Source organism: Spinacia oleracea, chromosome 6 (genome assembly GCF_020520425.1).
Source record: "Spinacia oleracea cultivar Varoflay chromosome 6, BTI_SOV_V1, whole genome shotgun sequence".
In the NCBI taxonomy this organism is placed as follows: Eukaryota; Viridiplantae; Streptophyta; class Magnoliopsida; order Caryophyllales; family Amaranthaceae; genus Spinacia; species Spinacia oleracea.
In genome coordinates, this window is record NC_079492.1 from 139,666,566 (window position 1) to 139,687,710 (window position 21,145).

The 21,145-nt window shown below is 34.0% G+C and overlaps 2 protein-coding genes across 2 annotated transcripts; both read right to left on the reverse strand.

The window, feature by feature from the left end:
* Positions 1-571: 571 nt before the first annotated feature.
* On the reverse strand, positions 572-7,222 carry LOC110778297 (ABC transporter C family member 10). The gene is made up of 11 exons (XM_021982872.2): positions 5,083-7,222; positions 4,224-4,544; positions 4,048-4,134; positions 3,287-3,874; positions 3,039-3,203; positions 2,630-2,924; positions 2,316-2,530; positions 1,926-2,231; positions 1,342-1,405; positions 1,018-1,257; positions 572-933 (listed from the first exon to the last, which is right to left on the reverse strand). The coding sequence occupies exons 1-11, from the start codon at positions 7,108-7,110 to the stop codon at positions 806-808; spliced, it is 4,437 nt and encodes a 1,478-aa protein (XP_021838564.2). The 5' UTR covers positions 7,111-7,222; the 3' UTR covers positions 572-805.
* Positions 7,223-14,640: 7,418 nt separating this feature from the next.
* Positions 14,641-17,496, reverse strand: LOC130463729 (F-box protein SKIP23-like). The gene is made up of 2 exons (XM_056832952.1): positions 17,317-17,496; positions 14,641-16,363 (listed from the first exon to the last, which is right to left on the reverse strand). The coding sequence occupies exon 2, from the start codon at positions 16,357-16,359 to the stop codon at positions 14,818-14,820; it is 1,542 nt and encodes a 513-aa protein (XP_056688930.1). The 5' UTR covers positions 16,360-16,363; positions 17,317-17,496; the 3' UTR covers positions 14,641-14,817.
* Positions 17,497-21,145: the final 3,649 nt, after the last annotated feature.

Below are 21,145 nucleotides of genomic sequence, written 5' to 3' on the forward strand. Positions count from 1 at the left end.
CTTCTATCTCAATTAAACCAAGTGTGGAGTAGTATAGTGATAAAGAGTCGTAACTTTGCCCGACCCTACAGTAATCTTACATTAGGGTGTAACTTTGAATTAGCCCACACGCATAGACAATACATAGTGCTTACTGCTTAGATTAATATTCCTTGAATAGGCTTTTTAACGATATAATTCCTCCCTTTTAATAGTTGTTCCATTGTGACTTTTATATATATGCTTTTCAACGGTAAAGGTAATTTATTAATAAAATAGTCATATGACTTCTACAATAGGAATAAAAACTATAAAATACAAAACAATCCGGGTCAAACAGAATTCCAATTTGGTAAAAGCACGATAATTGTGAACTAATTTGACAATGATGAGTTCCTCTCTTTCACATTGCTATTTGCTTTAGCTTTCCACAGAAGGGCGTTTCATAGTGGCAGGTCAAAGCCAAAAAATTATGAGGGATCAAGGTTTGAAAATTAAACATCTTATTGAATATAAATGCACTTTAATCAACATATAACCGGTGTTTTATATGCATTCCGTACTTGTATATTTTTACTTGTATAATTAATAATTTCAAAAAACTTATCAGAGGTCCTTCCCCAAATTGAAGATTCTCCCCTGTTTCCATTATTATACTAGTAACAATAAGGTGAAGTTTCTGTACTCACATCATGAGTAAAATAACTTTACAAAACTGGTAATGCCTTTGCTGTCAAAAAAAAAAAAAAAAAATTTGGTAATACCTATTCTACTAGATTTACTGTGGTGCATGCTAAAATGGTTATAATTAGTTCGTAAACGAGGCTCACTGGAGTTCATCTTCGCACGTACTGGCATTTTCAGCATATGACCAGTACTCCCTAACAAGTTTCCCAAACAATGATTCTTCCTTGTTCATGAGTTTCATTGGCTCGTCAAACTCGGCCACTTTCCCTGTGTAAAAGACACCATTTTTCATTAGTTCTGAATTATTCCCTCTATTCATAATTAAGGCATATAGAAATGGAAGACACTCACCGTCACTAACAGCTAGAACGCGTGTGCAGTCCATTACAGTTGGTATTCTATGAGCCACTGTAACAACTGTGCTGTTACTGAATTCAGTTCTTATGGTTTTCTGCAGGATTGCATCGGTGGTATTGTCAATGGATGCTGTAGCTTCATCTAGAACTAGTATCTTTCTCCTCTTCAGTAATGCTCGTCCTAGACAAAATAATTGCCGTTGTCCCATGCTCCAATTTGATCCATCTTGTACAACTGCATACCCAAATTATGATTTACTAATTTTGCTTGTTGAAAAATGAAGAATGATGTTCCTTTGTTTTACATTTTTGGCCGTACCTGAGGAGTGCAGGCCGCCTTCTTTGTTCTGAACAACATCTCGGAGCTGGCACTTCTCAAGAACCTTTATCACATGTTGAAGAGTCACTTGTTAGACAGAATTTCAAGCTAAGGCTTTGTTGTTTTCACCTTTCAAGAATATGTTTCAGAAGATTACAAATTCAGGTTACAGCCCTATTCTTTTGTACTGAAATTTTCTGAACTGAACTGAACTTATTGGACCTGACCTGACCTGAAATGAACTGAACTGCATTGATTAGACCTGAACTGAACTGCATTGATTAGACCTGAACTGAACTGAATTTATTAGACCTGAACTGAACTGAACTTATTGGACCTGACCTGAAATGAACTGAACTGAATTCTGAAGAAGAAAAACGTCCAAAAGAACAGGGACGTATGCTCCAACTAAATTCAGTTCACAACTAAATAAGATCGTAAGTCTTTTGCTAGTCTAATATCTGTAACTTCGGGCAACATCTATTTATTTCTTTATGTAATTCTAAAGAACAAAAATATTCTCTGGTAATTCATATTAATTCTAGTAAGAATCATGAAAGTATGGGTTTAGAGTGCATAATCACCTGCCAGATCTCGTGATCTGTATGCTGTGACAAGGGGTCTAGATTGTGACGAACTGAACCACTAAAAAGCGTGGGGTCCTGAGGGATGATGCTGAGGTGAGATCTAAGATCATGAAGCCCAATGGTGCAAATGTCAATTCCATCTATGATGATCTTTCCCTTTGAAGGCTCTACTAAGCGAAACAAAGTGCTAATAAGGGTTGTTTTTCCACTTCCGGTCCTCCCAACTATCCCAATCTTGCTTCCACCTTGAAAGATGCAACTGATCCCTTGAAGAACCAGTGGACCATTGGGTCTATATCTAACCTGCTCGTTCGTCACAATTTATTTTTCAGAAATTATGTTCTGGTAGTTGAACAAACTGAAATATTTAGTGTAGTGCAAGTTTACCTTCAAATCACAGATCTCAATTTTTCCTAAATCAGGCCAAGTAAGGGGAGGTCTATTTTCGTGCACAATTTGACGGGCTTCTGCAGGAATGTGCATGTACTGTTCTAGTCTTTCAGCTGAAACTATCATATTAGCCAGCATGCACTGGTTTTGGACAGAACTCACTAGATAAATATTCAAGGATAGGCCATAGGAAAGTGCCATCCCAATAAATCCTGCCACCAAAACATGGTCGAACAGATTGAAAATGTCTAAAGGAATCAATTAACACAGATTAGATTAACTAATCTGTAACAGTGAGGTGAGAAACTAACCAGAGTTGGCTTCGCTGAAAGGAAGCAAAGTCAGGGCAAGAGCGGAGCTTGAGAGAATAACTGCACATAGCATCTCTAAGCGTTGGATCAACCATTCATTGGAAGAAAAACTATGGAAAAAAGGGCTCGCATTCTTGTCTATAAGCTCAACAGCCTTTGAAAAGTACTGATCTTCCTTCCCAAAAGCTCGTATTGTGGTGGCTCCTGAAATGGCCTCGGCAAGATTGCTTGCCAGTGTGGACTTTGTAGTTCCATTGATCCGCATCAGCTCTTTTGCTGATGCAAAATAATATTGCTGTATATATATCATGTTTTAGTATCTTATAATTCCAAACTCTTTCTGATTGAACTTGTCAGAATAGATAGGAAAATAATTTTCAAAATTTAACAAGTGTAAATTTGGATGAACCTGTATGAGTATAGTCAGATAAACCATAGGCACAATGACAAGCAAGACTTGCCAAGTAACAATAGCCAGGATACCGAAGCTGAAGAAAGCTGTTAGTGTAGAAGCTAAGGTCATGCTTATCATCATGGCTACATCAAGGTCAATGATACTTATGTCTGAAGATACCTACACGAGTACGAACATGTCAGGCTTTTGACAATATGCAATAAATGCTCACTCTTTGCATTGAGATAAACAGATAATCTTACCCGACTGAGTATCCTTCCCAGAGGAGTGGCATCAAAGAAGGACATTGGTGCTCTAAAAAGGGAGTTGAGTAATGTAGAAAATATTGACCGTGAAGTCTCAAGACCAAGGGAAACTATGGAAAACGATCTTATGAACAAGAAAAGCCCCACACTACATCCTATAACTGAGTACACTGTCACCAATTTCAGCTCACTAACACCAGAATTTTGAACATTAGTAGCCAACCAATAACTTTGTATAGACTGCCCAACAAGGAATAAGATATGGGCTAAGACTGCCAAGGATGAGTATAAGAAACCTCTTCCGTGACTTAGGTACTGTATATAAGGCCTAAAACCATTGTCTCCTATCTCTCTTTCTTCTTTCTGAATCAATTGATCACCCAAATATGTTTGTGCTTTGTCCTGATGAAACAAATCTCTTTCTTCACTTTGCGGACTTCTACTCTGTAAAGATATTGTACTCTCTTTACAACTGTCAGACTGAAGTGTGTTGTTATGCGCATTGACTAGATTTTGAAACTCGGGGCTTGAAGTCATCAATTGTTCATAAGTGCCCGACTTTATAATTTCACCTTCGGCCATCAACTGTAAACAAAGTGACATATCACATATATGTACACAGTATATAAAGACCATTTACTTAAATCCAAAAACAGTATATCTTCTTTTCTTGTTTCCTTTTTGCTTCTGCAGATTAGAGCTGAGGTTAAGATTGAAGGGATAGTCAGGAAAAAGCGATTGCCTCATTTAAAACTGACCAAGACACAATCAAATGTAGGAAGGAAGTCAACTTGGTGAGTAACTAGCAGTACGGTTTTTCCTGTCAAAGCTCCCATGACATATCTCTGCAAAAGTTTTTCATATTAGTTTTATCTATTTAATACTTTCAGTTATTTTACTTGTATTAAGAAAACGGAAGGTGAATATCGATCACATTGAATAGACTAGCCGCAGTGTGGGCATCAACAGCACTGAATGGATCATCCAGGAGGTAAAGATCAGCGTCCTGATACAAGGCACGTGCTAGCTGCACTCGCTGCTTCTGTCCACCACTAAGGTTAACTCCTCTTTCCCCAATTACTGTGAGATCACCAAACGGAAGCATGCCAATATCTTTTACTAATGAGCACCTTTCAAGTGTATCTTGATATCTTTGATGATCCATAGAAGAACCAAACAGAATATTCTCTCTTATAGTCCCAGTTTGAATCCATGCTGTCTGAGATACATAGGCAAGCTTTCCATTAACTTGCACCTAAAATACAGAAGATCATTTGTAATCAAAATCTCACTTACCTGACACTGAAAGTGCAGGTTACACACAACATATAGGCATGAATGATTTAGGGAAGTAATCCTGAATTCCTCATATCTGTATCTATATTAATATTTAATAACAGTCAAATTTGCAAGAAATCTAGAGTGCCACGTGTCCCTCAACATCTTCCGATTTTATTTTTTAAAAATTTCATTCTCCTGCCTTCTCCAATTTCATGTTTCTTCACCACCAAAAAATTTCAAGCCCCTTCACCTCTTAATGTCCCTTTATCTTTACATTTTTCTATTAATTTCAAGTAATATACCAATTTATTATTTATATTTCTACATTCAATGTTTTCTTAGTGAAACACAAAATGAAATACATTTACTCTTTTTGATGAATTAAAAAATTAAAACTCACTTTAAAAACATAACAAAAGTCGTGCATGGTACGGGATCATTACCAGTTTTCAGTTGAAACACAATGAACCAATACGTATAACAAAAGACTGGTGAAGAGAAAAGGGCCTTACAGTGCCATTGATATTCGGAACTTCTCCAAGAATGGCTGCCAAGAGTGTGGATTTACCGGCTCCAACCTCTCCACAAATGGCTACCTTCTCTCCGTGTTTAACTAGTAAATTCAAATTTCTAAGGGTTGGTTTCAGTGAGCAATCCCATGAAATCCCCGTGCTTCTTATATCTATAGACATCTGTAACTCCTTTCCTCTTTTCATTTCCTGAATATGTTGATTCTGCAACTCAGTTGCATCAAGGAACCTTATGATTCTGTCTAATGATACACTTGCTTGTATGTACGCTCCAGCAACATCCGGAATCAACCTCACAGGCTCCTGAACAATTCTCAAAGTAGCTAGAAATGTAAAAACATTACCAGCATTCAAAGGAATGTCTAAGAAACAGCATACCCCAAATGTAGATATAGACATCAATATTGGAAATGACCAGAAAAGAATCATATAATACCCTTTCTGTAGAAGCACAGCAGTCAACCATCTGAATTCCATTTCCCTAAAGTTTTCAATCCCTTTCTTAAAGTGATTTTCCCAAGCATATACCTTCAGTACCTTCATTGTCACCAATGCTTCAGTTATGGCCCCCACCCTTTTATCCTGTTCTAACATAAGCTTTGTTTGGTATTTGTGCTGCAATTTTCCCAAGGGAGAATTTCCAAGTACTGCTATAACAACTATCAGTAATGCTGCAATAGTTGCATTTCCAACACAGTAGTAGATAATCCCTAAAGCAATGCACATTTGAAGAACCACAGTCCATATCTGATGAAACCAGAAAGGGAATTCACCAATTCTGTAAGCATCAACAGTGACATAGTTGATTATCTCACCGGGTGTGTGACTCGTTTTAGCATCATTCGAGAGTCTGAATTGCTTCGCGTAAACAGCTGCAGATAACATAGATCTTATCTGCAATCCAATCAATCTAGTCCTAAAGCACCACTGCCTCTCTGACAATGATTCCAAGCTTTTTGTGAAGAAAAGCAGAAAAGTGATTGCATAACCTTCATACTTGAAACCCTTTTTCCCTTCAGCTATATCAATGAATGCTTTGAGGAAAAGGGGCCCAGTAGAGAGTGTAAGGACCTTAATAAATGCAAAGGCCCCAGAAGTCATAATGCCATTCCATTGCCAGGAAAATATGGCAGCAGGAAAGATGGAGCTTGATCTTTTTTCTTTCTTATTGCTAAGTTTCTCCATGAAATCGAGGTAGCATGTTTCCGCCTGATCAGCAGGCCTCAGTTTAGGAATATCTTCATCCTGAAGAATGTTATCCTTACCCTTCTTCATCAGTGGATTCAGCCACCAAAATGACATTCTACTGAAGAATCCAGCTTTCGAAAACAGACTTTGATTTTCATCAGTGGTATAAGTATTATCCACATTATCAAGTAAAGGTACACAAGACTCATCTAAACAAAAATTTGATTCCGATTCTGACTCTTGGTTATCTAAATGCTCTCTAAAAACACAAAATAGTAGCAGAACAACTCCTGGAAGCAACAGAACATCAAATATAACCTTAACTGATCTCACTCTCCTGAAAACAACTACTTCATAAAAAGCAATCATAAACATAACTGCAGCATAAAAGCCAGAAACAACAGCACATAACTTTAACAAGTGAGACCTCTTAAAGCTGAAAATCAAACTCAGAAACAGCCATGAAAGCCCCTGAAAGAGCAGAACCAACCATCCATGCAGGGGCAAAGTGGTCTTTTCACTTCTTATATTGTCCTCCAAAATCCACAGTCCCAAAACCAAGTATGCTAAACTCAGAACAATATTAACAGCAGCAGAAGAAATTCTTAATACAGAAGCAAAATTCCTGATTGTTGGAGTATTAAAAGTGGAAAAAATAATGAACAAAGATAACAAAATGAGCAATAAATTAGTGGAGATTACTTGGATGTGGTTTATACATGAATCTGGGTTGATTGTAGCTGCAAAAATTGAATCAAGTTCTTCATATTCATATGGGTAGACTGAATCTCCACAGAATATGGCCCAGAAATTGTTTCCCATTGCACTGGGATTTTTCGGTTGGAAATAAATGGAAAGTAATTAGAGGTTTTATGTGGTTAAATTTACCATGAGTTTTGGAAGGTTGTACACTTGTACTCAATGTGTTAATTAGAATTTAGAAATATAGAATCATGGGACCAAATGAGCTCAATATATGTGTGATTTTTTTTTGGAATAATAAAATCTGTTTGGTATACACTATACAGGTATAGGGATGGAAATGGGTGGGATTTGGATTTGGTGGAGCATCACTTACATCCATCACCCACCTCGATCCGCTCCACCCGGTCCATCCGTCACCCGGTTTACTCATCACCCGCATTCCGTCCATCCATCACGCGCGGGTGAATCGGGTGGATCGGGTGATATTCGGGTGAAAATGGTAAACCATTAAAAAATCACCACCTAATAATATGCATAATAATTAACCAAAAGAAAAAAAAAATTATATACCTACATTTATCTCCGAAACATATAATTATTTCTTATTACGCATAACTTATAACTAAAAAAAATAAAACAAGCACTAACTTTAATAAGTAATGGATTTATCAACACGTTTTATGTTTAAATATAAATATAAATAATATATTTAAAATAAACGGGTGACGGATAGGGTGGTAAACGGGTGATGGACCGGGTGATGGATAAAAAAACATCACCCGCATCCGACCCGCATCCATCACCCGCTTTTCATCCATTTAATTCGGATTTTCATCCGTTTAATTATAGAGGGTGACCGGGTTCATGGATCATCCACTGGATATTTCCATCCCTAGGTATAGCGAGAGGCCGAGAGCCTCATAGAGTAATGACTTAGGCCCCGTTTCGTTCACTTTCAGGACCTTGTTACTTATTTCAGATTTAATCAGATTAGATCAGATCAGATCAGATCAGAATAAAAAAATAAGTTTAGATCAAATCGGATCAGAGCAGACCAGATCAGATTATTAGTATTAATATTATTATTATTATTATTATTATTATTAATATTTTATTACTATTATTGCTTTACTAAAAAAGAATGTTGTTGTCGGTGCAATTAAAATCTATTATTTAAGTCATAAACAAACATTAACAAAACATTCAAATTCGTCATGTCCAAATTAAAACCATTAAGTCCAGATCAGAAACGATATGATCAAATCATGTCCATATCAGAGCTGATTTTTACAGATCAGAACCATTATATATCCAGACCAGAACCGGTATGATCACATAATATCCAGATCATGTTCAGATCTGCAAAGATCTTGTCTAGATTTGAACCGATCCTTACAAATCATGTCCGGTCCTTACAGAACCAATATGTTCATACCAGAACTGATTTGTATAGATCATGTCCAGATCAGAATCGATATGTCTAGATTAGAACTGGTCTAGATATCGACTATGTACAGATTATGTTTAGATCAGAATTGATTTGTACAAATCATGTCCAGATCAAAACTAGTCTGTAAAGATCATGGCCAGATCAGAACTGATATGTACATATCATGTCCAGATCAGAACTAATCTGTATAAATCATATCCAGATCAGAATTGATCTTATCTATATATATAGATCATGTCCATATCAAAATTGATATACAAAGATCATGTCCAGATCAGAACCCATATGTGTAGATCATAACCCATATATTCCGATCGATCTATCTAGATCATGTCTGAATCTGTAATGATTTGTCAAGATCAAGTCCATATCAAAACCCATATGTTCGGATCATGTCCAAATTTGAATCGATCCATTCCGATCAAAATCGATCTGTTTAGATCATGTCCAAATCAGAACTTGTCTGTATAGATCACGTCTAGATCAAAACTTCTCTATATAGATCATGTCCAGATCTGTACTAATCATGCTCATATTAGAACCGACATGTCCAGATCATATCCAGATCAGAACCTTTGTACATATCATCCCCAAATCAGAACCGGTCTGTATAGATTATATCCAAATCAAAACTAATGTGTCCAGATCATAACCCCTCTTTATGGATCATGTCTAGGTCTATCTAATATAAGGAATATTTAAATCATGAGTAAAGTCAAATAAATAATAACAATATTATAAATTTGTGTAACATTTATTTTACATGTAAGTCGTTTAATATTAATAAATGTAGATTTTTGTTTAAACTTAATTTTGAAAAATCATATCAAATCAGATCAGACCAGATCATATTATAACAAATAAGTTCAGATCAGATCAGAAAAAATAAGTTCAGATCTGACTAGATGAGATCATATTAAATCAGATCAGGAGAAATAAGGTGAACTAAACGGGGCCTTAGAGCATGTTTATCAAACACCTTGATTTTAACTTCAACCTAATAAAATATAATATTTTACTTTTTTCTCTTCCCAACACCAAACCCAACACTTACAATATTTAACAACATTTACTCTGTATCAAACACTAAAAATATCATATTTCTCCTACATCATCCATATCCCACGTACATTTATATCTCATGATATTATCATGGATAAGTAAATAATCAAATGAAATCTTGGTCACCCGGCTTAGATGTGATGAAAGAAAAAGTGACAGATGTATTAGTGGCATAATTTTTTATTAATTAATTTTTTTAATTAACAAAAAATAAATAAAGAAGAGAGGAAAATTAAGAATTTTTTTTTTGTGTGTGATCTAAAGTGGATCTAATTAGTGTCTATTTATAGAGCATAAAAAAATAAAGACATTTATAAAAAAAAAAAATTATTATTTTAATTGATATTGTAAATTTGCAATGGTTATGTATATTTAACAACAAATCTAGGTCATTGAAATCACATTGCAATTTTTTTTTTAAAGATAATCAATAATTTTGGTCCTCGTATGGCACATGTCAAGCTCTCCACACAAGAGTTTGGTTTTCCATTTGGTGTTCATGAACACCAATTTTTCTTTGGTTTCATTCTCTCTCTTTCTTTCTCAGTCATCTCTCTACCTCTTTTATTATTTTTATTCACTTCTATTTCTTAAACACCAAATCACGGTGTTTGATAAACATACTCTTAGGTGTGATTAATTTTAGGTTTTAACTTTGGGCTATTACCTCTGAAGCTGTAACCAAGTAATTTTAGTTGCATAATAAGTAGAACTTGGTATAACAATGACTTGTACATTACTACATGAATGGTAAATTCCTTTTTGTATGATGCACATGTTATTAACTTAAAAATCAAATAAAGATGGAAAACACGGAACACAAAACACAAATAAACGTGATTGAAATTGAATTTGGTAGGGAAGATCCGTGTTCGATCCCTCGCAACAACAATTGGGAGGGGACTGAAACCTATCAACCCAGAACACGCCCAGAATCCGAATTAGCCTTAAGAGTGAACCGGGTGCTAACACATAAAAAAAAAAAAAAAAAGTGATTTACACACGTTAAAGTAGATGTTTTACAAGATAGGAGATGCAATGGCCAAAAGTCCAAATTTAAAGCGTGTTATCTTCAACTTATTAAATTCAGTTAAGTTTAGAAAAATTAAGGGTTACATAAGATTATTTTACCACCTTACAATAGGAAATAGATGTAAGGAATGAAGAGGATAGGAAATAGAGTAAAGAAATGAAAGAGGATTTTACTAGGTGAATGCAAATAGGAATTTTGAAATGGGGGTCTAAAATAAAAGCATGATGTTTTTCCCACTTAAGTGTCGCTTTTAGACTACTCGAAAAGGCCTACTCGGTGCGGTGTGTTTGTAAGTCAACCAAGAACTTGTACTACGGAGTACTCCCTCCGTCCCGGAATACTCGATCCGGTTTGACCGACACAGAGTTTAAGGGACTTGAATTGACTTATTTAATTTAATAGGTAGTAGTTGATAGTGGGATATTATTTTAATGTAGTTAGTGAGAAATGTGTAAAGGGGTAGGGTTGGGGGAGAGTAGGGGTTGAATTTTTAATTATTTTTTGTATGGAGTAGGGGTGAGGTGGGTTAATAGGGGTGGAGTGAGAAATAATATAATATTGTTAGAATATTTCCATTTTTAGAAACAAGTCAAGTATTAAGGGACAGCCCGATAAGAAAAACAGGTCAAGTATTTCGGGACGGAGGGAGTATAAATTTGCAATTCACATAGCATATACGGAGTACTAGTACAAGCGTTAAAAAGATACGGAGTACAGTACAACATCAGAAACTGACCAATTAAATTTTATATTTAAATATCATGATTCATACTCCCTCTAACCTACAAAAATCTCATTTTTTAGACACATTTATCAATGCTCAACTTTAATCATTAATACATTTAATTATTCAACAGAAAAATTTATGAAAAAATGATATTTAAAAAAAAATTGAGACAAGCCCAACAATACCACAAAAATATTGTTTATTTATGAAAAGGAAAACATGGTCAAAATAAATTTCCAAATTGTGTAAAAAGAAAAACTTGAGAGGCTTTTGTGGGACTAAAGAGAGTAATTCTCTAAATTAAATAATTCAGTTATACAATCGCTCATACTCCGTACTCCGTATCAATTAACATATTTGACTCAGTACATGCTTTGTCACTTAAATTACAGATTAGCTTAGTAGAAACTAGATTAGATCCCGTGCACGCACGGATTTTGATCATTCTTTTTCACAAAATATTTAACAGATTATCTCCAAAACTATTACATAGTTATAACATTTTTAACATACTCGTTTAAATTTATTCATCTAATATGCATATTTAAAATGTTAATATGGTAATTTGACCAAAATATTGAGCGATATATTTTCCATTATTAATATAACGATTTGACTAAAATATTACCAATTTAGAATAATTATTATTACGTCGTATCTATTATTGTCATAATTTATAAACTAAATTTTGTTTCCATACATAAATATTTTATAAAAAAAAGATAGAGAATAAAAATAAAATAAAAACAGATACACTTTTTAAGGAAGTGGTTTTTGGCGGGAAAAAATCGCACCAGGAATTGACACGTGTCATTCCTGTTGTCTCTTTTAGTATATAGTAATAGATTACATGAATTACAACTTGCAAAATTTTAAACTAAAATTAAGATTAAAACAAAAGGTGAAATAAGTATTAATATAAATAGTTAAATACCATGCAAATGAAAAAGTACAAAGTATCTTTTTTTTAGGCATTTTATTAGAGTAAATCGAATTCCACCAAATTTTGTAGACTTTGGGGAAACGAGTTGATACAAATACGCTCCAAATTAACCTCGGTTTCACATCTAGCTACAGAATGAGCTACCGTATTGCCCGCTCTTCATCATAGAAAAGGAAAAGAGAAATATGTAATGGGCCTGGGCAACCCAATAAGGAGGAGAAGAGTTCGGTCCACTTATAAGTCTAATGGAGGTTCTACACTAAAACCAATTGACAATAGTGGGAGTGACTCCACAAGCTTATAAGGTGATATTTGCTCTCCTCTTTCTCCAACGTGGGACAACTCACATGTGAACAGCATAGGGTCTTAACACAGCACCAGCTTCAGCAAGTAAAAAAGTAAGTTCCCCTCCTCATCTCTAATCACAACCCCAAAATTCACCCCATAACCATTCGAAATGTTAACATGTGCATCCAAATTAACTTTAACACTATTATGTGGGGGTAAGAGTGTAAGACCACCTTCTCCTTAATCCTTATATACACCATAATCCTCATTGTACCGCATAAAATCTGGAACTACCATCACCGATTCCACTTTTGTTTTTGCTCTCAAAGACACCCTTATTTCTGCGGAACCATGACGCCCATGCCAGTTCTACTCCAATCAAATTGTGATTTCCTCCAAGTGTATTCCTTTATCTTATTAGTATTATGATATGTTATTATATTATGGTAAATCTCGCATGTCGTCCTTTGATATACTTCATGAAATTATGATAACACTTTGCATTATTGTTTCCTTTTGTTTTGTTATGAACAAGTTAATTAGTGCACTACTTTTGTGGAGTAATTTCGGTATGATATTTATACTTCATCCGTTGCGGAAATATCGCACTATTTGTTTTTTACACTATTCATAATATGCCTTTGGTCAAATTTTTGTGTAAGGAAATTTTAGTCATGTGGGGGTGGTGTTAGATTCGTATCGATAAATATTTTCTAAATATTATTTTTTTATAATTTACGATGTGAGATATTTCAAAGTAAGGGTTAGGGGAGTAAAAGTTAACCATAGTGCGATATTTTCGAAACGGAGAAGATATGAATTTTCAGTTTGTCGTGTAATCAAGTTATATTTTAATCTTAATTTTGTATACCGATACAACTTATCAAGAAAACTATTTCAGTTATTTTACTCATTGATGATTGGATTGCTAACGAAGGGATAGTTTTAATCATAAGTTGTTAAAATATGATTGGATTACTCCCTTTGTCTCTTTTTGTTCTTTACGTTTTCCTTTTTGGGTATTTCAAAATGTTATTTACATTTCCTTTTATATTATCACATAAATGACTTATTATTCTATCAAAATTTGTGTCCAATTATTATTTTAACCAATTAAATTCATTGGGTCATTTAATATCTCACACTTTTCCATCGGGACATTAAATTTTTCTCATTTCCCAATATCAGAATTTTGATAAAAGTGAAAACATTATAAATAAACGTAATTTATCTTGTTTAAATAAAAAAAATTAAGGAATCTCGATGCAAATTAATTAATCGTTAAAACGTGTGAAAAATATCAAACGTAAAAAACAAAAAGAGACGGAGGGAGTAGTATTTATTCGGTAGTGGAGTAAAAACAAGCATGGTATTATGGAATTATTTTGTTTTAATTAAAGCATGCAAGGTGTATAGACATACTGTTTTTGTGATGTTATGTATGTTTGTCTCATTGCGCGTGATCCGGACATAATTTAGACAAATTAAATTAGATTTAATTAATTGATGAATTAAATTACATTTTACGTACTAAACTGAACTGAACTTAACTTAACTTAATTTAACTTAAATTAAATTAACTTAACTGAATTGAACTGAATTGAATTGAACTTCCATAAAATTAAACCAAAAAAATAGGGTCTTTCTAGTATAGTAGTACTACGTTCTTTTTGACACTAATTAAAACTAATACTATGTAGGAGAGAAGCTCCCGACGATGAACACGAGCTGACAAGTTAAGGCTAGAGAAATCCCGAAACGGGTAAAAAGTTGAAGTTTAATTTGGTGGTGTATATATATAATTCTAAACCTTTTAAAAGCAAGAGATGTCTCTTTGAAACAGTGTAATGATAGTCGGCCCTTATATTCCTAAGGTTATAGTCTGGTACCCTACAAATCTTGATTGACGTATAATCTTAGGGTAGGAAACTACAAATCATGGAAAGTGAAATTATAGTCATAAGTTGAGTTTAAGCTAAAAGTTAGGTTCTAATCTTTTATAGTTTCCTCCGTTTAAGATCTATATATTTTTTTCAGGACCTACTAATCAATTTCTAGCCAAAATTAACAAAAATAAACACAAAATAAACCGAATTTATAAATATTTTATATTTTGTCAAAAATTATGCCCAAGAATTATTTTAACCAATTAAATTTATTAGGGCATTTAACCTCTAACATTTTCCCAATGTTACATTTTGGATAAAAATGAAAGCATTATAAATAAACGTAATTTGCATTTTTTAAATAAAAAAATAGAAAGAATCTCAATCCATATTAATTTTTCCATAGGAATGGGCTTATGTTGACCAGCGGTGTATTCATGATGAATTAGGAGTCTCAACCCACTGGTGTAGTGTATTACATTTGGCAAAGTCGTAAAGTTTCTCAAACTTTCCATCCGTTAAATTGTAAATGCAACCATCTTCAGCTTCATCTCTACACCCACTCTGTCTGCACGTTACATAATCATCACACTTGTAAATGCAGTTTGGTTTAAAGTAATTATGGGCAGGAGATACCTCAACCGAAAATGAAGAGTTTGAACCTACAAAAACAGCTCTATTTCCCAGGCTTGTCACTTCCGTCACCTTTCCAGTGTCAACATTCAACTCAAGTACCTCAAATTTGACGGTACAACGCCGACACCAATGATGGTTAGTATTCACCCACATAACTTGACGGATAACCAACAACTGACCTACTGATTCAACCAAGTAATATAAATATAACCATCTATACCCAATGGATTCCAACTGAGTGACTGTATGATTACCAAATTTAAATTGATTTGTCTGAAATTTGACAACTTTCCCTTTAAAATTAACGCCGTAGAATTCTCCTTGATAATAAGTTATGTCACGACAATAACAACGAAGAAAATTATCATCGTTAAGAAAATAGTAATCTCCTATTCCTACATTATCAGTCACTGGAATCCAACTACTACCGCCATTCCTCCAGTATAACAACATTGATGGAGTAAGGCGGGTATTTAAATGGTCGCGTCCTAATACAAGAAAAGCAACAAAATCAGATGTGGTTGAAGGGTTGGCTGACAATACAAATTTTTCATAGTATATTTCACCAGACCGATCAATCCATGATGGCCTAATTTCAGGTGGCTCTATAATGACACCGGAGAAGGGGTTGAAGATCCAGAGTTTATCTCCTACTCCTCCTTTCGTAAATAGCCAACCATAAGAAGATAACAACCTTTTGATATAGCCTTGCCCTTTGAGTTGTTGATCGATTAAGGAGTCAGGGAGATTAATATGGCGAATCATATTCTTAGAGAAGCTAATCAATTGTAAAGGTGGTATCATCAACAATGGAAGTGTGTGTTTACCAATACCAATAGTACTAGTATTATTGTTAATAAAGGCTCGGAAATGAGCGTCTTTTGCAGCTAATCTCCAAGGAGAACAAACCAATTGTAAAGTCTCAAAGTCTTCATAAAGTTCCAAATGTTCAGCAACCTTAGTAACTAACTCTTTTGGCAGATTAACCCAATCTACCACAATATTTATACTGTTGCTAAGTGTACAACTCAAAGTATCATCAAATTGAGTACCAGACTTGATAATTGATCTGAATGCACCACTTGGATAAGCATAGCCGTAGTGATCAAGGATGTAAGGAGGGATATAATTATTCAAGTCAATCCACACATATTCAAGTCCATACGCTGGAGTATAAGTGTGCCTAGAATTACCATAATATGGCACAAGGTTACCGTAATTCGGTCCAAAATAAGAGTGACTATAATTACCATAATATGGCAGAGGAGGGATCATCGGCTGGGGGATCCACCGGATAAGTTCATTGCCTTGCTCCGTCCAAGGTCCATAATTGATTGACATGATTCTGCCACAATAACAACACATTAAAATTAAATTCAAGGAAATCACTAACCATTTTCAACTAGAATTATACTTCGTCTGTTCTTTTTTAAATGACACAATTATTTAGGCACGTTTACCAATGCACGATTTCAAACATTAATATATTCCATTATCGGTAAAAAAAAAATTATAAGTTAATATGTAAAAAGTATTTATTGAGACAAAATCTAATAAAATTTCACACGATTATGTTTTTTCTTATGCATAAATCACAAAAGGAAGTTAAACGAGCTTGTGTGAACAATGTCAAAACTCAATTGTGTCATGTAAATGAAAACGGAGTAAGTATTAGACAAGAACTCTAGAAATGGTCGTAGAATGTTTCTGTGAGTTACACGGAAAACAATACCTTAAACTTATCAACATTTGGGATACCACTCATTAACATATACTTCGTAGTATATATTTCCATTGCCGATTTCCTTGAATTTCTTGCTACTCCTTAAACATGTTTGTTACAAATAAAAAATTGTACAACCATATAAAAAGCTGTTCAAACTGCTCAACTATACATACAAATTAGCAAAATGAACTACACATTATTGTGCTTATATGATTGATGGGTTGTACACTTTCATCAACATAAAGGAAAACAAATCATACTACTTGATAAGTTTTCTATGTGCAATAACAATTAAAAGAGTTAAACCTAAACGATCATAACTAATCATTATCAAACTACCACAATTATGAACCAATTAAACATAAAAACAAATTAAGCGAACAAATTACAGAACATAATTCATTTAACAATTTGAGCCATTCATCATGCAAAATCCACATGATGACATGAGACTAAACAATTTCTGGATCCAACAAAAGTACAAATAAAATCAATTAACAGAAAAATCCAAAATCAAAATCGATCTTTACGAAACATAAACATGAATGGAAGAGGAGGAAAAGAAGATATACACTGTCGTCAATACCCACAGTAGCAGCGACGTACAGAGAAGATGATGCTGGTTTGTTGTGTGTGTGTGTGTGGGGTGGGCGGAGACTTTAGGGTTTTAAGAGGAGGACGGAGATGAGGAATTCTCAGAACTGTTGGAATTAAGGGAAACACAAAACTGAAAGGAAGTTTGAGGGAAACAAACACTAAGGGCGTGTTCGGCGGTAGCGTTTGAGGTAGCGGGTAGCGTTTTGACCTAGTCGAGACGCTACTTGTAAAATTTGTAAGTGTTTGGTAAAGTAGCGATTTAGGTAGCGGTTAGCGGTTGAGGTAGCGGTTGGGTAGCTTTTGTCAAACGTTAAAATTAGTAGCGTTTAAGGTAGCGGGTAGCGTTTGACAAATTTATAATAAAGTTTTAAATAATATTCTTGCTTTTATTTTTATTTTTATAATATCAACCGCTACTTTTACCGAACACTCATATTAGTTGCCGCTACTTTGATAGCTAACCGTTACCCGCTACTATTCACCGCTACTCGCTACTTTAATCGCTACCCGCTACTCAACCGCTAACCGCTACCCGCTACCGCTAATTTTGCCGAACAGGGCCTAAGTTTGTTGGATAATTTTAAAACGAAATGCCTACCATAATTTTAGCCACAATAAGCTTTTAATCTTGACCTTATATTTTAGAGTCTTGTCATGATCAAATTGGTAGATAATATGATAAAGATAGACTCTAATAAAAATTTATCATATTTCTCTTCTACCTTTTTGTATATATATATATATACATATAAGATGAATCATGCTTACTTTTTTTTTGGTTCATTTGAATGATCGTATGTGAAGTTGGATTTCGTGTATTTTCGATAGCTACGTATCTAGCTACACATATAGATTGCACACGAGAAAAGTGAAGCACAAACTTTAATTCAGGGGCGATTGCTGCAACAAATTGTGCAATTGAGCACAAAAGGTTGTCATACAACTCATGCAAGCAAAAGTTTCGTGCATCAAGAATTTTAATGAGGATTTTACTTGGATAGTTAGATGTTACTATATATTTGTTCTTTTCAAGCAAGCCCATTATAGTTATTGATAATAAAAATGGTAATTGTAGTTAATTTCAATTACCTTAATAATAAGGATGTTCAAGACTCATAAAGTGAGTAAGTAGAAAGGTTCGTGCCTCCCTCTCCTTGGACTCTTTGGGGAAGACTTGGTTTGGATGGAGGGTTGCCCCCAACTCCCCAAGTGTAATTCCATGCGGACAAAATTTCGATTGAATGAAATGGCTACCTATCATTTCCTGTAAAAAAAAATGAAAATTTGAAAATTTCTTATTTATTTTTGACTTTTAGGTTAATAATTTATTTCTTTGGGATAAAAAAAATCAATAACTTAGTAGGGATGTCAATGAGTCGATACGTCCGCGAACAAGCTCAGTCAAAGCTCGATCCAAAAAGAGGGTATACTTTTTTTTTGGCCCCACACTAATGTAGGTACTTTAGAATCACCGAATTACTAGGTTCTCTTGCTAGAGTATATCCAAAAAGAAGGTATACTATTACCAAATTATGTTACTAAAGAAATATCCAGGACATGTTTTACGTGTACTGTTGAGGTAGATGGACATACGTATAGTTCAGCTAATGAATTTCTAAAAAATTGAAAGCTGAGCAAGATGCTGCATGGGTTGCATATGAAGATTTAACAAAGAAGATAATGAATGCGAAGACAACTGATGAAGTTCTAAATTATAAGGTTTATAACACATATTAAATTTTTGTTTTGTAAAAGGGTATTTTCACTTGTCTATGATTTTTGGCTTAGACATTTCATGAATTGAGAAAAAGGTAATTGCTTTTTGGTGGTCAATCATTTTAGTTACAACAACCTAAAATTTTGTTCAAATTGGTGAATGCTTGATGATCACTTTCTCAATTAAGGTAGAGGCCTTATATACTGTAGTGATTACTATCCTTCATTCTACATACAAGACCAAAAACTTCTTGTACAACCATGTAATCTATGACTTGTGTTTTTTTAATTTAATTCAATAACAGAATAGTAGGAGTAGAGAATTTTTTTGTTAATCATTCATGTTTTACCTTTTTGGTGTTCAGATATTTAATTTTTTGTTCTGGTTTAAGTATTTTTTCCTCCATTTATGTATCATCAAATCTTTTTGACCCTGTTAGTTCTATTTTGTTTTAATTAGTGAAATATTTTTTATTGGTTTTATTTATTATTTAGGTAGATATTTTGTAGTATAGATGAATTATTCATTTCTTTTGTGCATTTCCCTTATTTAAAAGTATCATTTATCATGTCCCCTTATTTACAATGATTTAATTTAGTCATTTGGTATTATATTTCAGTAGGAGAATTTAAATAATGCAATTATAAATTCTGAAGTTGATCATCATTTTTTATTGTTTTAACGGATTTTTCATGAAATACCCCCGAATTTTGGCGTAATTCACCAAATGCCCCTCGACTTTCAGAAATTCACCAAATGCCCCTCACAAATGACTTAATACCCAAAATACCCTTACTAATAATGCGCCGTTAGTCCTCCGTTAACCTAATTTTCAAATTCACCAAATACCCCTATTTTAATACTTATTTCACCAAATACCCTTATTCAGAAACTTAATTCACCAAATACCAATAACTTAAAATTACTCATTTTGATGCTCAACGACTAGTTTTTGTGTTTGAAAATTAGCCGTTGCTTATTGTTTCCTTATAAATACTCTTTTTCTGACGGTTTATTGTAGTTTTCCTATTATTTTGTTAATTTCATATCATTTTTGTCATGAGTTTTCTTTCAAAATCATCATCCACACCCAATGAGTCCACATATGTAAGAGTCCCAAATAAATTTTGTTATCATGGGAGAAAATTTGACATCCGAATATCTGATACAACACTCAATCTGAAGCTCCGGTACAACACTAAAACAGAAAACACTCCTAAAAACACCTCAAAACGTCGCAACTCTTCAAGAAAATAGCTACTTCTTTTGTACCTTATTCTTTATGTGACCAATTAATTATATTTACCACGCAATCGGAAGGTATTCCTTTTTCAATATGGGAAATATCTTTAACATATGCAAACAGATTAAAAATAAAGCTCTTATTAATTTTATTCTAACGCATATGTTCCAGCTACCTCGGCTTCTATTGCTTCCATGCCACATATTTAACGTTAACTCCCTTTTGTCTCCTGTCTCTACTGCCTCCAAACATCTTTCTTCAATCTCCTAACTTTCTCTCAACCTTACAGTCGAGGCATAAAGGTTTTCCCACTTTTCTTTTGAGCTAGGTCCTATTGACATGGTCAGATTTATGGACAAATGTCTATTTTTGGATTTGAGGGAACAAGAAAAAAAATGAAACTAAGGTATGTTCCAAAGCTCATGAACCAGTGAAAAAACATGAATCTTGGCACAAAGATTTGCCTCCAAACTCAAGATTTTCACATCATGAATCCAAGTTGAAATCGAGGTTGTGATAAAAATGTATGTGTTATTGAACTTGATTTCTTAGTTTCTTTACCATTCGGACAATAAGAAAATTAAGGTGTTAGCTTTAGATTGATTACTTCAGCTTCACTTACATAAGATCCCTTTGAAAATGGGGTTTTTTGGCCTTTTGCTCAGCTAAAGTGCATTGTCTTTACTGGATGAGGCCTGAACTTATTGGATCATAATTGAAACTTACTGAGTGTTGTATCGGAGCCTCAGATGAAAATTTCCTCCCATAATATTAGAAATTGTTTGGGACTCTTACATATGTGGATTCATGGGTGTGGATGATGATTTTGAAAGAAAACTCATGA